This window comes from Oxyura jamaicensis, chromosome 25, assembly GCF_011077185.1.
Source record: "Oxyura jamaicensis isolate SHBP4307 breed ruddy duck chromosome 25, BPBGC_Ojam_1.0, whole genome shotgun sequence".
Taxonomy (NCBI): domain Eukaryota; kingdom Metazoa; phylum Chordata; class Aves; order Anseriformes; family Anatidae; genus Oxyura; species Oxyura jamaicensis.
Genome location: NC_048917.1, coordinates 2,554,399 through 2,568,119, shown reverse-complemented (window position 1 = coordinate 2,568,119; position 13,721 = coordinate 2,554,399). Strand labels below are relative to the sequence as shown.

The window sequence follows — 13,721 nt, the reverse complement described above, 5'->3', positions numbered from 1 at the left end:
CGGCGGCGGCGAGCGGCGGAGCCCGAGAGGAGCCGGAGCGGGGCCCGGGATCCCCGGGGGCCCACGGCCGCCATCACGGACTTCTTGTGGGACAAGCGCACCGGGCTGGCTGCGAGGACGGTGCGGCTCGGGGCGCGGCGGGTGGGGTTGGGCCGCGGCAGGCGCTTCCGTGCTCGGCGGCGGCGGCGTCCCCGGGGCCGCGCTGGACAGGGCTGGGCTGGGCCGGGCCGCCCGGAGGCTCCTCGCCAAGGTCGGGGCCGCGCTTCCGAGGCCCGAGCGCTTCCGGGGGGGGCGCTCGCGGGGCGGGCCCGGAGCGCCCGAGGAGGCCGCGGCCGGGCCCGGGGGCACAGGGCGGGGGTTCCGAGCCCAGCGCCGCTGCCCCTCCCCCCGGCGCGGTCCGTCCCGGTGTCCCGACCCCGGGCCTCGCTTGGGGGCCGGGTCCCGGCATTCTTTCGGCGCTCGGCGGCGCCGTGGGCCCGCGTTCGGTGCGGGCCCCGCCCGGCGGCCGTGCTCGCTGCTCGCGTCCCGGCTTCGCCGCCGATGATCCCCAAACCGGTTCCAGCGCAGCGAAACACCCCGGTGCGGCCTCTACCTTCCTGTAAGGAGGGCTGCCCGGCCGCTGGAGGGCTGCCAGCATCGCCTTCCAGCGCTGCCTTTAATTAAGGGCTGGGAGCGTCTCCCTTGTGCGGCACTTGCAGGGGGTGTGACGGGCTCGGCACTCGTCCCGGCCCCTGCTCCGGGTGTTGGTGAGCCACTGCCGGGGAGGGACCGCCAGGGGCCCAGCGGAGCCCAGCCCGGCTGCCGAGAATGAAATCTGTTGGCGTGCGATGAGTACGTGCCTGTGTCTCGCTATGTCTGTGGGAGCAGCTTTGCCTTCTAGTAGCCCTGCCCCTAACATCAGCAGAGTTTTGCGTGCAGAAAGTTAGCCAGGTAGGCAAGTGTGCCTTCTGGAGGGGTGAAAAATCCACCAGGAGGTTTGTGGGCAGAAATCCAGCTTCTTACCTGCGGAGACGGGGCAGATTTAGCAGCTCAATGCTTGAGAACCAAAATACACGTTGGGAAAGTCTGATAGTTGTGGAGCGAGTTCTGGGGATTGGAGCAGGACGCTAAGAACTCGCGCTTCAGAGGTAGAGCTTGGTGTATGGTCTTACTTAAGCATTTTCTTCTTCATTCTTTACTCTAACGTCCCACTAGCAGGGCAGAGTTGGGAGTATTCCTTGCTTCTGAGGTAAGGCCTACGAGGCTGCCTTAACACATCTGTGCATGCGGACGGCGTTCCTGCTCCTTGGATCCTGTAGGGGCCTCTGTGCTCGGAGTGAGAGCTGCAGGTGGTGCTTGCTCGGCAGTAGGACAGGCATTTCTTCAGCAGGTGCCCACTTGTGTCTGCAGGGCTGGTGCAATGATTTGGGCCTGGCATCAGTAATATCCTGAGCTTTGCTTTATCTTCAGTTCTTCCTGATGGACCTTCTCTGCTTCCTGGGGAGGGTGTAGGGTCAGGGAGAGAAAGTAGGAGCATTGAAAGTATAAATGCTGCTCCTGGAGCTGTGGCCAGTAAAGGCCATGGATGAGAAGTGCAGGGGGAAACGTAACCTGGAGAACAAAAACACAACAGGCATGGCCCATGTGGGTGGTTGCATCTTCACGTGTTCACTCTTACGAGGTTTTGGGGTTTCTCAGAGGTTTGTCCCCTCCCTCTCAAGTCCCTCATGCGTACTCGGACATGCTGTTGATTGCCTCCCCCTCTTTGCCCTAACGGTTCTTTAGCTACTGACTGTACGTGCTGGTTTCTCTCCCTTGCCATCACCTCATAATCACAGCCTTCTGTTGTTCCTGCAGATGCCTCACTCTAGAAGGTACCGCTCGTCGGAGCGCAGCAGCCGGGGCAGCTACCATGAGCGTTACAGAAGTCGCAAGCACAAGCGACGGCGGACACGGTCACGGTCAAGCAGCAGCGAGCGTGACCGTCGGCACCGTCGGGAGGACAGCTACCATGTTCGGTCCAGGAGGTGAGTCAGCCCCGCAGAGCTGCTCTGGCTTTGGCTGATTCGTTTTGCTATTGCTTTGCCAGAGCCACCCTGCGCTTCACCTGTCCCCAGGTGACCCGAGGTGTTTCAGCCCGTCCTGTACTCGGCAGGCTTGCATGCTCTGAGCTGTCACTCCCCGAGCAGCATTCATAATCGTATCCCCATGGCTTGCTTCCCCCCCAGCTATGACGACCACTCAGCGGACAGGAGGGCTTACGACCGGCGTTACTGTGATAGCTACCGGCGGAACGATTACAGCCGCGAGAGAGGAGAAGCCTACTATGAACCTGAGTACCGTCATTCCTACGAGTACCGGCGCTCCCGGGACCGTGAGGGCAGCTACCGGAGCTGCAAAAGCAGCCGGCGTAAGCACAGGCGGAGGCGGCGCCGCAGCCGGTCCTTTAGTCGCTCCTCATCGGTGAGTATCCTGCTGTGCTGGGCCTTCCCTGTAACCTTTCTCTCGCAGGTGGCAAGCTGGGTAAGTAGAAAACTCACTTTCTAATACTCTCTCGGACTCAGCTTGAGAAATGCCTAGAAAGCCTTTGATGCAGGCAGCAGTTCCTGTCCACCGTCCTGGTGCACCTCAGCGGTGGCTGCCTTGTGCCAGCTGGGCACAGGCAGCTCAGACCCTGCCTTAGCGTTGCCCGCTCAGAAGTAGCAGGACAGGCATGCCCCGCAGGGCTGGCATGTCCCTCTAGGGTGGTGCTGTGCTCCACAGCTCCTTTATCCCTACAGAGCACTGCTTTGGTTTGGTGATGCTCATTAAAGGGCTGTCTAGGAACCCCAGCTGAGCAGTCTTTGTGTGAGGTTTGTACAGGAAAGCGTTCAGCTGCTCCTGATCCCAGAGAGCTCTGTCTGTCTGCAACAGGTCCCCGTGGCCCCTGCTGATCCCTGTTCTGGGCCTGTGTTGTGTGGGAGGAAGCCCTGTCTCTGTGAGCTGGGTCCTGTGTCAGAGCAGGATCCTTTGGGTGGGTGCAGCTGACTTGGGTTGTCATGCCAGGGGCTTTGGCAGGTGAACGTAGCTTGTGGCCTGGTCAGTCCGGGTGGAGGCAGTAACCATCCCAGGCTCTTCCCAGCAGTGTCCCCGGCTTTCTCTTCTTGTCTGTTCTGCTGTTCACCTTCCACTTCTGTTAGACCCCAGACGTGTTCTCTGCTCTGTGTGTGGAGCTCTCAGTGTTGTCCGGTCTGTTCTGACTGTGTGCCCAGGGACGGGGTTATGGGCTGCATTCAGGTCCTGAGTCTGCTGTCTGGTTGCTCCCAGGTGTGGGGATGCTTAGCGGAACCAAAGGCAGGAGTTTTCTCTTCTCTGGCATAAAATCTCTCATCTGCCTCATCCCAGCCTGTCCCTATTCCCTGTTGGGCCTCTGCTTCTCTCCTGGAAGTTGGCCTTTCCAGGATCAGCTTCTTTGGGGGAGGGTCTAGAACGAAGTGTCACATCTGCCCCCAGGCAGTTACTTGTAAATTCTCTCTGTTTTTGATGGATCGTTGTACCAAGAGTTGCTTCTGAAATCTCTGAATTCATCTTAATCGGAGCGTTGGGGCTGGGGGAAGCCACTGTGGGAGGTTGTCAGAATGGGATGGGCAGTGTCTGTGGGGCAGTCTGGCCCTTTGGTTGTGCAGGACTTCCCAGCACCTGCCTCCTGCTGCCTTTCCTCAGTGGCTGATGCGGGGCTGAAGCGAGCCTCTCCCTGCGGTCACTGAGTGCCTGGCTGTGGAGTTGTGCTTTGGCGTGCTCTCTTGGCACTGATCTGGGACCCATAGGCCAGTGCCGTTCCTCTCCAAGCCCCCACAGGAGCAAGAGCAGCTGGCTCCTTCCACTGCCCCTCTGCTAGCCCTCGTTCTGCCCGTCTCTGCTCTCACACTGGTTCGGGTGGGGCTGTTTGTAGGTTCTTTTTTCTTTTTTTTTTTTTTTTTTTGCTACAACGAAAAGCAAACTGTTTTTTTCTTTTCTGAGCTAGTGTGTTGTATCTTGACATGTTCCCTTGCAATATCCCTATCGTTATATATTCCTCTGTGCCGTATGAATTGGCTGGGAATCTCCTCCTGCAACCCCTCCTCAAACAACCATGTGAATTTCCAAACCAACCAATGCGTGACGCTGGCTGCTGCGCTGGTTTGAAAATCTGATTGGTGAATGATGAATTCCCTGTCTGCCTGGGCCAGCAGCGGAGTCGACAGAGCAGCAGAAGGGCCAAGAGTGTGGAGGACGACGACGAGGGGCATCTGATCTATCGCGTCGGCGACTGGCTACAAGAAAGATGTACAGCCAAATCGTAACATAATTTAGCTCTCTAGTTAAGCTCCCATCGCAGTCGCAGATCTGTCTTATCTTTCTGTTTCATTTTATTTTCATTGTTTATTAAAGAGAAACCCTCTCCTTTTCCTTCCCCTTTTGTTAAAACTACGTTTATATTTTGTATTGTTACTGAAGTGCCAGGGAACTAGGGCAGTTGCCTTGTGCAGCCGGTGTCAGCCTTCCGCTGCTCCGGTCTCTCAAGCTGTGCGCAGGTTAGGTGTTGCAATGCATTCTCCTCTGCCTTGTGTATGCGCTGCATCCAGGTCGTGCTCACTCTCTCATGGGCTTTTCTCTTCTTCTCTCCCTCCCAGATGAGATTATTAGCACCTTAGGGGAAGGCACGTTCGGCAGAGTGGTGCAGTGCATGGATCACCGGAGGTATGCCTGCTCCTGGGGCAGGGAGGGCTGTGGCGATGAGGAAAAGAGACAGTACAGCTGGTGAAGTAGTCTTGTGCTTAAAGCAGGCGCCAGGGGTGGAAATGGGTCTCTCAATTTCTAGTATTCCTCTGCTGGTTTGGGTGCTCATCCCATTGGGTCATCCATGTATTGGAGAGAGATTGGGGGGAGTCTCATGGCTGTTCATAGGAGGATTGGAGAGATTGGAGCAGGAGGATCATTGCTGCCAGATAGGAGGATGGGAGAGGATTTGTAAATCTTCACGGGAAGAGACCAGTTCAGAAAACCTTTTTTTTGCAGGGCACAGTCTCTCTGACCCAACTGCAGAGTGACCTTGAGTTTTCTTCCTGTGTCTCCCCAGGGGTGGTGCACGTGTTGCTCTCAAAATCATTAAAAACGTGGAGAAATACAAAGAGGCTGCCCGACTAGAAATAAATGTGCTGGAGAAAATCAACGAGAAGGATCCTGAGAACAAGAAGTGAGTGCACTCAGCTGGTGACAAAATGAAAGGGAAAGCATTATCTTAGCGTACTTGTAGGGATGGGATGAGAGGTACTTGGTTGGTGCGTGACTGAATTAATCTGTAGCTAGTTTTTGGTGGCATGTTGCCTTGGTATGGGATACAGACCAAGCAAGGAAGGGGCAAGCCTGGTGCAGGGACAGCCTGTCTGAGTGGTGTGTGCAGATCTGTCTCGAATCTGAATCTTTCTCTTCAGTCTATGTGTCAGGATGTTTGACTGGTTTGACTACCATGGCCACATGTGCATCTCCTTCGAACTGCTGGGGCTCAGCACTTTTGATTTCCTGAAGGACAACAACTATCTGCCATACCCCATCCACCAAGTGCGGCACATGGCCTACCAGGTGTGCCAGGCTGTGAAATGTAAGTGTTCGCTGCTCTTTTCTCTGCTGGTCCTAGACTGACCTGGAGAGCTGTGAGGCTCCCAGCTTCAGTGCCAGTTCTGCAGCTGGTGGCCCAATGCAACAAGTTTTTGCCATGATGCTGCTGTGCCAGTCCTGAGACTGAGCTTTCCTGCCCCTCAGTGGTGAATGTGTGCTTAGAGTGAATCCTTTTTCTTTGCCTGGTTATAATGTTTCTGATGCATGTGGGCTGGCAGCTGCCCAGAGCACTTCAGCGTCCACCTTCCTGTGTACGTTCTGGTGATCAGTACAATCAATCTTTGTGCTTCTGTCGAAGCACCTTGGCCTAGACTAGCCTGTCTGTTCACACCCAATTTCAAACATGGGCTAAAACTGTGCCAGCAGCAACCTGAGTTAATGCTGTTTGCTCATCAGGTGGATGCAGCATCGTTTTGCTTCTGTTTCTTGACCGTGGTTCTGTTTGCTTCCTCAGTTCTGCATGACAATAAACTTACTCACACTGACCTCAAACCCGAGAACATCCTCTTTGTGAATTCTGACTATGAACTCACCTATAACCTGGAAAAGGTAACACAACAGCCTTGTTTTAGAAGTTCTTGGTTCTTGGCATCCAGGGTTCTTGGTGTCCCTGACCTTAGTAGGGGGAGGAGTTGGAATATAGGAGATAGTGTTGACTGGCTGCGTTCACGCATTTGTTCAGGACAAATTTGTGTGAACTGCCTGTATACAAGTAAGCTATGGAGACCACAGACTCCAGCTGAGTGAGAGTTGTTTTTTTTTGTTTTCTTTTGGGGGGGGGGAGTGGAGCCTGTGCTACAGATCGGAGGGTACGCGCCAGCTCTAATAGACCCTGCAGAGCATTCCCTTCCCCTGGTCCCCTATGGCAAAGCCTCAGTTGTGTAAGGAAGGGTGTTTAGTCCTTGTTTGGAAGCTCCTGAGTAACTGCTGTCTTTCTCCCTCACAAAGAAGCGAGATGAGCGGAGTGTGAAAAACACGGCAATCAGAGTGGTAGACTTTGGCAGTGCCACGTTTGATCACGAGCATCACAGCACAATTGTCTCCACCAGGCATTACCGGGCCCCGGAGGTCATACTGGGTAGGTTCTCCTTGGCCTTTCTGCAGCGGCAGGCTTTTGTCTCAAGGGCACGGGGTGTTGCTTGCTGGATTAATTCAGAGAGGGCTGGGGGCAACAACTCTAAACTGGTGGGTTTGGCATTGCTATCAGCTGGGCAGTGTATTTCCACTAATGTAGCAGGAGAAGGCCAGAATGGGAATTGTTTTTCCAGTTACTTGTTGGTTTTTGGAAGGGTGAGGGAGAGCGACTTGGAATCCTGGGCCATAACTATATCTTCTTTTAAAAACGTTGTTTTTTAGAGCTTGGCTGGAGCCAGCCCTGTGATGTTTGGAGCATTGGCTGCATCATCTTTGAGTATTATGTGGGTTTCACCCTGTTTCAGGTGAGAACCGTAAGCTCTATGGCTTCCTCACAACTGATGAAAGAGGATGCTGGCTGTTTCCCAGCACAGCCAGGAGCGTCTGGGGCTGATGGAGTTGCCTCCGTCACTTAAGACTTGTAGAGATGACTGAGGTGTTGGCCAGCAGGGGGTTCTGAACTGGGAATCACCCAGGTCTGGAGGCAGAGTGACTATAATCTGTTCCATGCCTCCCCTTTATGTTTGTCTCCCTCAGACACATGACAACCGGGAGCACCTGGCCATGATGGAGAGGATCTTGGGGCCAATTCCTTCTCGGATGATCCGGAAGACCAGGTGAGAAAGGCCAGCTGGGCACTGCAGGCTTCCTGGCTCTTTCCTGCTTTATGTATAGCAGTTCTCTTCAGCTGCCTACTGAATCAGTCCGTGCTGCTGCAGAGTCCTGAGTGATCTGTGTGCCCCTGGCAGAGTGGTGGCAGGGCTGGCGTGTTGCTTCTGCTGCGAGGCGTTTGGTGCTTGGGTGTAACCTGTTCCCACCTCTTACTCTGACAGGAAGCAAAAATATTTCTACCATGGCCGCCTGGACTGGGATGAGAACACCTCTGCTGGCCGTTATGTTAGGGAAAACTGCAAGCCATTGCGGGTAAGGTGGGGTGGGCAGGAGCACCTGGTTGCTTTATCCTTTTCTCATTGCAGAGTCTTACAGTGCCAGCCCCAGTTCTGAAGATTCTTCCCATGGGCAAGGTTGGGCCACTGAAAGGGTCAGACCAGTACCTTCCTGAAGGAGCCTTGGCTGTCCCAGACATAAACTAGGAAGACTGCAGCAGCCTGAGCTTAACCTCCAGTGGATGAGGAGGAGGGCGAGGAGACTTCAGGAAGTGTCTGGGGAAGATGGGGAGGGGGGAAAACCCTCAACAGTTCTGTGCTTGTTAAAGTGGCCTAGAATTCAGGCTTAGGGTGAATGAAGGTCTGAACAGACCAGTCCTTCCCCCATCTTAGCTGTTCAGCTCAGGGAGCATACTGTGACCAGCACGGGGTGCAGCGTCCTCCACCCTGACCTCTCTCCTCTCTCTCCGCAGCGGTACCTGACTTCTGAGGCCGAGGACCATCACCGCCTTTTTGACCTCATTGAGAGCATGCTGGAGTATGAGCCGTCCAAGCGCATCAGCCTGGCTGAAGCCCTCAAGCACCCGTTCTTTGACATGCTGGAAATGGAGCCAAGCACAAAAATGTGGGACTCTAGCAGAGACATCAGCCGGTGACGCCACAGGTGCCAGCCTGCCCTCAGATTCTAGCCCCCGTGGAGGCCTGTGTGATTTCTATTCAGACATTTGGTGCTTTTTTTATACATAAACTCCCTGGACACGTTTGTAAAGCTGTTAATATGTGAGATACTGTAAATAGCCCATATTCTCTGTCAGCCTCTGAGCACCACAACCTCCTGCTGTTGCTGCTGCCGCTATCATGAGGCGAGGGGCTTGTATGTCCATATTGTAAATACCTCTGTTCATGTGTTGCTTTGTCTCCTGTTCTCTCCTGCCCGCCTCAGTGTAAATACTCCAGGACTCGCAGCTCTGTAGTTTATCTGTTTCCTTGTAAGTTATGAAACCGGTGGGATTGCATGGGAATTATTTTTTGGATCAATGTCATAGCCCATCCCCACACCAGAGTTTTATAAGAATTTTGTACAGTCTTTGTGAAAAATAAATATGAAGTGAATAAACCTTCTGGCCTGTGCTTGGACCAGCAGCAGCCTGTCTTGAGGCTGTTCTGCTCGTTGTTTTTACTCTGGAGAGGCAGTGACTGTATGCTGCACCCTGCAGAGGGAAGGAGGATGCATCCTCGTGTTGCAGGAAGAAAGCTTCTTCAGTCTGGTAAACCTCTGTGTAACAAAGCCAGTTTTATCCACCCACCTGCTCAGTTCTTCCCAAGCTTGGATGACAGCCTCTTTGCCTGAGCTTGGAGCTGCTCTGAGCTGCTGCAGCTGGGCCTGAAGTAGATCCAGGGCAAGCAGATTTCTGGTGTGGTGGGTGGCAAAACACGGGTTCTGTGTTGTGCCCTGAGACTGGTATTCGAAGGTGGGAACATAGAGTGTATGAAACAAAGTCTTTCTCCTAGCAAAAGGATAATGGGCTACTTAGATATGTGTGGTAAATCCAGGCCCAAAAAGTCTGAAGGGAACAGTGAGGTGCTTTTTCTTTACTAGAGAAACCCCTTTGCTCCATGGACAGGGTGATTGATGGCTGTCCAGATGCCTACGGTGGGTGGTCCAACAGTGTACGCTGTAGCCCCGCACAGGGAAATGGGTCTGTCTGTGCCTTTTTGTGAGGCTGGGCCCTTGACTTGGACTTTTCCATGGGATTTGCTGTGGGAAGTCACAGACCTTATGGGACCTCTGTGTTGCTGCTTCACCCACGCATGTCTGGAAGAGTCTTGTGTCAAGAACAGCAGATGCATGGTCTGTTCTACACGAGTGTGTTCCTTTGCTGTTGCACCATCAGTTGGTGGCAGACTGTCCGTGTCATCATGCAAAGAGATAAAGGAAAATACCAGCTTCACCTGGAGCTAGTTGGGGAGGGGCACAAAAGGAATGATGCTGGCTCATCCTCACGCACTTGTGGTCTTAAAGAGCTTGGGCTGGGAACTTTGACCTGCTTCCTGCAGTACTGCTCTGTCAGATGGCAGACAGCCATGCAGTTCATAGGTGGTATGTGCCAGGGAATGAGAGTGTGGGGAAGACCTGGTCCTGCTGCATCCATAGCCAGCCCCTGGGTGAGTCTGGATGAGAATTAAATTGAGCAAATAATGTCTGCAGTCTCTCAGACTTCAAAAAAAACACAGCACCCTGGTGTCCAAAATCTGAATCCACAGCTTTTACCTTCCCAGCCAAGAGCACCGCGCTGAGGTGCCAGCTGTCTGGGCTGAGGGAGGAACTCTCTGCTTTGTGTGTAACTTTAAGTCTCCTCTATTCAGAGGAGAATATTTTTAGACGAGAGGTGTAGTTGCCGCTAAGCACTGAAGTCTGGGATAGGAACTAGAGGCAGGTGGGGATTTATCTCTCCTGCTGCTGTCCCGGCCCTTGGGATGCTGAGGAATTCCTTTTTGGGAGGGGGCTGTTGGCATGCTGCCTGTAGCTGCTGGAATCAGTGATCCCTATAAATAACTGATCCAGGAGGCACCACTTCAATTATCCAGGCCGCTTGTCGTGCCACAAATTCCTCCCTGACCATTTCACATCCACGAAGCCGGCCGTTTGTCGCTGGGGGGGCAGCAAAGCAGCTGCCTTGCTGCACCTGGGGCTAATGCTCGCCTGTCCCCAGGGCTGCAACGGAGAGATTTGGGCAAATCTTTGCCTTTGGGGCTGAGGCCTTTTGGGTACCCGCAGGGGAGACCGGCTTTGTGCTGGGCCTGGCTGAACGGAGCCCTGCGTGCAGCGCGGCGGGGCCTGGTGGGACCTGGTAGGCCCCGGAGAGGCCGGGCCCCATCCCGGCGTTGCCATGGGGACGGCGTTGCCATGGAGACGCGCTCCCAGCGGTCCCTGCGCTGGGGACGGGGTAGAGCGACAGAAAAGGGAAGGGGGCGAGAAAACGGCTCACGGTCACGTGACCCTGTTTCCACGTGACCGCGTCACGTGCTCGCTTCCGCTCCACCTCGCCCCGCGCAGGCGCAGAGCCCCCTGCGGCGAGGCCTCTCCGGAGCCGGCGGTGCCGTCGCGGGGCGGTCCCGGTCCCGGTCCCGGTCCCGGTGCGGCCATGGCGCAGCGCGGCGGCCCCGCGGTGCTCCCGGACAACCCCTTCCAGGTGCGGGGCGGCCCCCTTCTGCCCGCGGGCCTCGCCTCAGGCCCCGGCGCCGGCCTCGGTCCCGGTGCCAGCCCCCGCCGCGTCTCTTGCAGGACCCCGCCGTGGTGCAGCACCGGCCTGGCCCCGAAAGCGCGGCGCTGGACGCCTACAACCCCTTCGAGAACGGCGCGGTGAGGCGGGGGTGGGCCCAGGCTCCGCGGCGCCCCGGGGCCGCCTCCCCGTGGCCCTGCCCGGGGCTCTGCCCGTCGCGGCCGGGTGGTATCGGCGGCTCACCGCCCCCTTCTCGGTCCCGCAGCCGCCACCACCACCACCGTACCATGCCCCGGCCGGGGCCTCGCCCGCCGTAGGCGTGCCGCTGCCTCAGGGAACCGCGCAGCCCCCGAGGAGACCGAGCCCTACAGAGCCCCGGAACTACGGCTCCTACGGGACGCAGGTACTGGGGCTGGCGGTGGGCAGCCCGGGTGGGCTGAGGGAGGAGCCGGTAGCTGAGGGCTGCGTGTCCTCCGCAGGCCTCGGCGGCAGCGGCCACAGCTGAGCTGCTGAAGCGGCAGGAGGAGCTGAACCGCAAGGCAGAGGAGCTGGACCGGCGGGAGCGGGAGCTGCAGAATGCCGCCCTCGGCAGCGGTGCCAGTGAGTGCCCCCGTGGTGGCGGCTGAGATCCCTTTGGGCCCCTTCTGCACAGGTGCTGCTCTTCTCTGCTTCTCACCTCCTTTTGCTTTGCAGCGAGACTGAACAACTGGCCCCCGCTGCCATCCTTCTGCCCTGTGAAGCCTTGCTTCTACCAGGACATCCCCATGGAGATCCCTGCTGACTTCCAGAAGACCGTTTCTACCATGTATTACCTCTGGATGGGTGAGTCCCCGCGTGGAACCTAAGGTCTGGGGAGCAGGTAGAGGATCGAGCCTCCTACACCTGAGGGAATGCCGCTGCTCTGGAGAAGTTGCGATTGCAACTTGGTGCCCAGGCCCAGGGGGATGACTTCTTGGCATGGGAAGCAGGGAGCCTTCTCAGGTCGCCTGACCAATGTCCTCTCCCTCAGCCAGCACCATTGCTCTCTTCCTGAACTTCTTGTCCTCACTCGCCTGGTTCTGCGTGGATCCCTTGTCAGGTTCTGGGTTCGGCCTCTCCATTCTCTGGGCTCTTCTCTACACGCCCTGTTCCTTCGTCTGCTGGTATAGGCCAATGTACAAAGCCTTCAGGTGTGTATCTGCTGGAGCTCATGGGCCAGCAAAGCAGTGGGGTGGGATGTCTGCCAGGCTGGCGCTTGTAGCGGGGGAAACCGGGCTCTGTGCTAAAACAGGACTGCGTGCTGAGGGTATCCTAGCTCCCTGTCTGTGTCTATTTCCTATGGGATGTGAACCTCTCCGTGAGGAACACATTTTGCTCTGGATGGGGCTGTCCTAAGGAGGTCACAGGAGTTTTTTTCCGTGGCTGTTGTTGGAGGTCCCTGTACTGCTTTTTGCCTCTCCCTCTTGTCTCCCCCTTCTCCCCGTTACAAGTCCCTTAACCGCCGGTTAAGGGAGGTGGCTGCATGTCTGGCACCTGCCTGTCCTCCTTGCTTTTGGGGAAGGTTTGAGAACCGCTTTCTCTGGCCTAACCTCGTCTGTCTCTTTCTCCCAGGAGTGACAGTTCGTTCAACTTCTTTGTCTTCTTCTTCGTCTTCTTTGCCCAGAATGTGATGTACGTGCTGCAGGCCATTGGCATACCCAACTGGGGCTTCAGGTATGCGCTGTGCTCACCCTGGAGTGGGAGGAGGTGGGTGGGGAAGAGGGAGCCTGTGGACAGCCGCTGCTTGTTTTACAGTGGCTGGATATTGAGTCTGATAGCGCTGAGGAAGAACACGGCTGTGGCTGTGATGATGATCCTGGTGTCCTTGTTCTTCACAGCGGTGGCTGTGTTGGGCATCATTATGCTGAAGAAGGTGAGTGAGGAGTGAACGCTGGGGCAAAACATTGGGATGGGTGGGTGTGGGCTGGCGTGGAGCACAGCTCTGCATTTGGTGTTGGAATGGGGCTGGGGCAGTGACTCCTGAGCCTGCTGCTCTCTTACAGATTCACTCTCTGTACCGCCGGACGGGTGCCAGCTTCCAGAAGGCGCAGGAGGAGTTTGCAGCAGGGGTCTTTTCCAACCAGGCAGTGCGCACAGCGGCGGCCAATGCTGCCGCGGGTGCAGCCACCAATACCTTCTGGGCACCCTAGCGGGGTGGGGGCCCTGGCTTCTCCCTCACATGTGCGCTGTTTGGTAAAGAAGAGGAAATCCAAGTTGCACTTTCATTGGATCCCTGTGTGTCTGCATCAGCTGTCAGAGGCAGCCTCATCCCAGCTTGGAAGTGCTGGTGCCTGAATCATTTGCTGCTCTAACCCCTTTCCTTGTGGATGGAGGCTGGTCTGGTTTGTGCTGGTCCCCTTCCCTCAGCGGACTGGGGGAAGGAGCAGGGTGGGGAGGTGCAGTGGCCCAGTCATTGTCCTCCCTTCCAGCACCAGTTGCTGGGGGGCAGGAGTCTCCTCCAGGTGACGGGGACTGAAATGGTTGCTGCCCTTCCCCTCTGTTGGCCAGGATCTCCTCTTTCCTCACCTGGTGATGCCACTTGTGTGCTCCAGGGCACAGAGGGTTCCCACCTGTGTCCAGTCCCAGGGTGTGCATGGGCTGTCTCAGCCCTGGAGGCTTTTGCCTGCCTTTCCTTTGAAGCAGGACCTCAGTCCCTGCCCAGAAATCATTCCTGTCTTCCCCAGGGGAGTGCGCATCTGGGATTGGGCTGGCTCTGTCCCCAGGGTGCTGAGCTGGCAGGCAGACTCCATCCAGTTCCCTTCCTTTCTCCTTAATGGTGCTGGGCTGAGCCTACTCCAAGCACGGAGATGTGAGGAGAGCACTGCTTAGGCAGGCAGTGGTG

At 56.3% G+C, this 13,721-nt stretch overlaps 2 protein-coding genes across 7 annotated transcripts in view; one reads left to right on the top strand and one right to left on the bottom strand.

Moving 5' to 3' along the window:
- The window catches only part of HCN3 (hyperpolarization activated cyclic nucleotide gated potassium channel 3), a 21,126-nt gene extending 9,861 nt beyond the window's left edge, over nucleotides 1-11,265 (bottom strand). The window contains exon 1 of the mRNA XM_035346543.1: nucleotides 11,143-11,265. The gene's annotated coding sequence lies outside the window, so the exon portion shown is untranslated. The remainder of the gene's footprint in view (nucleotides 1-11,142) is intronic.
- LOC118178216 (dual specificity protein kinase CLK2) overlaps nucleotides 1-13,721 on the top strand; it is a 27,401-nt gene extending 13,680 nt beyond the window's left edge. Inside the window, exons 2-21 of one of the 6 annotated variants that reach the window (XM_035346557.1) lie at nucleotides 12-120; nucleotides 1,837-2,006; nucleotides 2,208-2,442; nucleotides 4,188-4,284; nucleotides 4,632-4,698; nucleotides 5,078-5,194; nucleotides 5,433-5,599; nucleotides 6,071-6,165; nucleotides 6,565-6,694; nucleotides 6,973-7,055; nucleotides 7,288-7,367; nucleotides 7,584-7,674; nucleotides 10,924-11,001; nucleotides 11,127-11,264; nucleotides 11,341-11,461; nucleotides 11,555-11,683; nucleotides 11,871-12,030; nucleotides 12,452-12,553; nucleotides 12,635-12,752; nucleotides 12,883-13,721. In XM_035346557.1, the coding sequence (XP_035202448.1) occupies nucleotides 1,837-2,006; nucleotides 2,208-2,442; nucleotides 4,188-4,284; nucleotides 4,632-4,698; nucleotides 5,078-5,194; nucleotides 5,433-5,599; nucleotides 6,071-6,165; nucleotides 6,565-6,694; nucleotides 6,973-7,055; nucleotides 7,288-7,367; nucleotides 7,584-7,674; nucleotides 10,924-11,001; nucleotides 11,127-11,264; nucleotides 11,341-11,461; nucleotides 11,555-11,683; nucleotides 11,871-12,030; nucleotides 12,452-12,553; nucleotides 12,635-12,752; nucleotides 12,883-13,029 (2,325 nt within the window). In that variant the 5' untranslated portion in view covers nucleotides 12-120 and the 3' untranslated portion in view covers nucleotides 13,030-13,721. Of the gene's footprint in view, nucleotides 1-11; nucleotides 121-1,836; nucleotides 2,007-2,207; nucleotides 2,443-2,526; nucleotides 4,285-4,631; nucleotides 4,699-5,077; nucleotides 5,195-5,432; nucleotides 5,600-6,070; nucleotides 6,166-6,564; nucleotides 6,695-6,972; nucleotides 7,056-7,287; nucleotides 7,368-7,583; nucleotides 7,675-8,110; nucleotides 8,778-10,664; nucleotides 10,832-10,923; nucleotides 11,002-11,126; nucleotides 11,265-11,340; nucleotides 11,462-11,554; nucleotides 11,684-11,870; nucleotides 12,031-12,451; nucleotides 12,554-12,634; nucleotides 12,753-12,882 lie in introns of those variants that run through there. The other 5 variants (XM_035346553.1, XM_035346552.1, XM_035346556.1 and 2 more) reach the window with 5 other exon arrangements.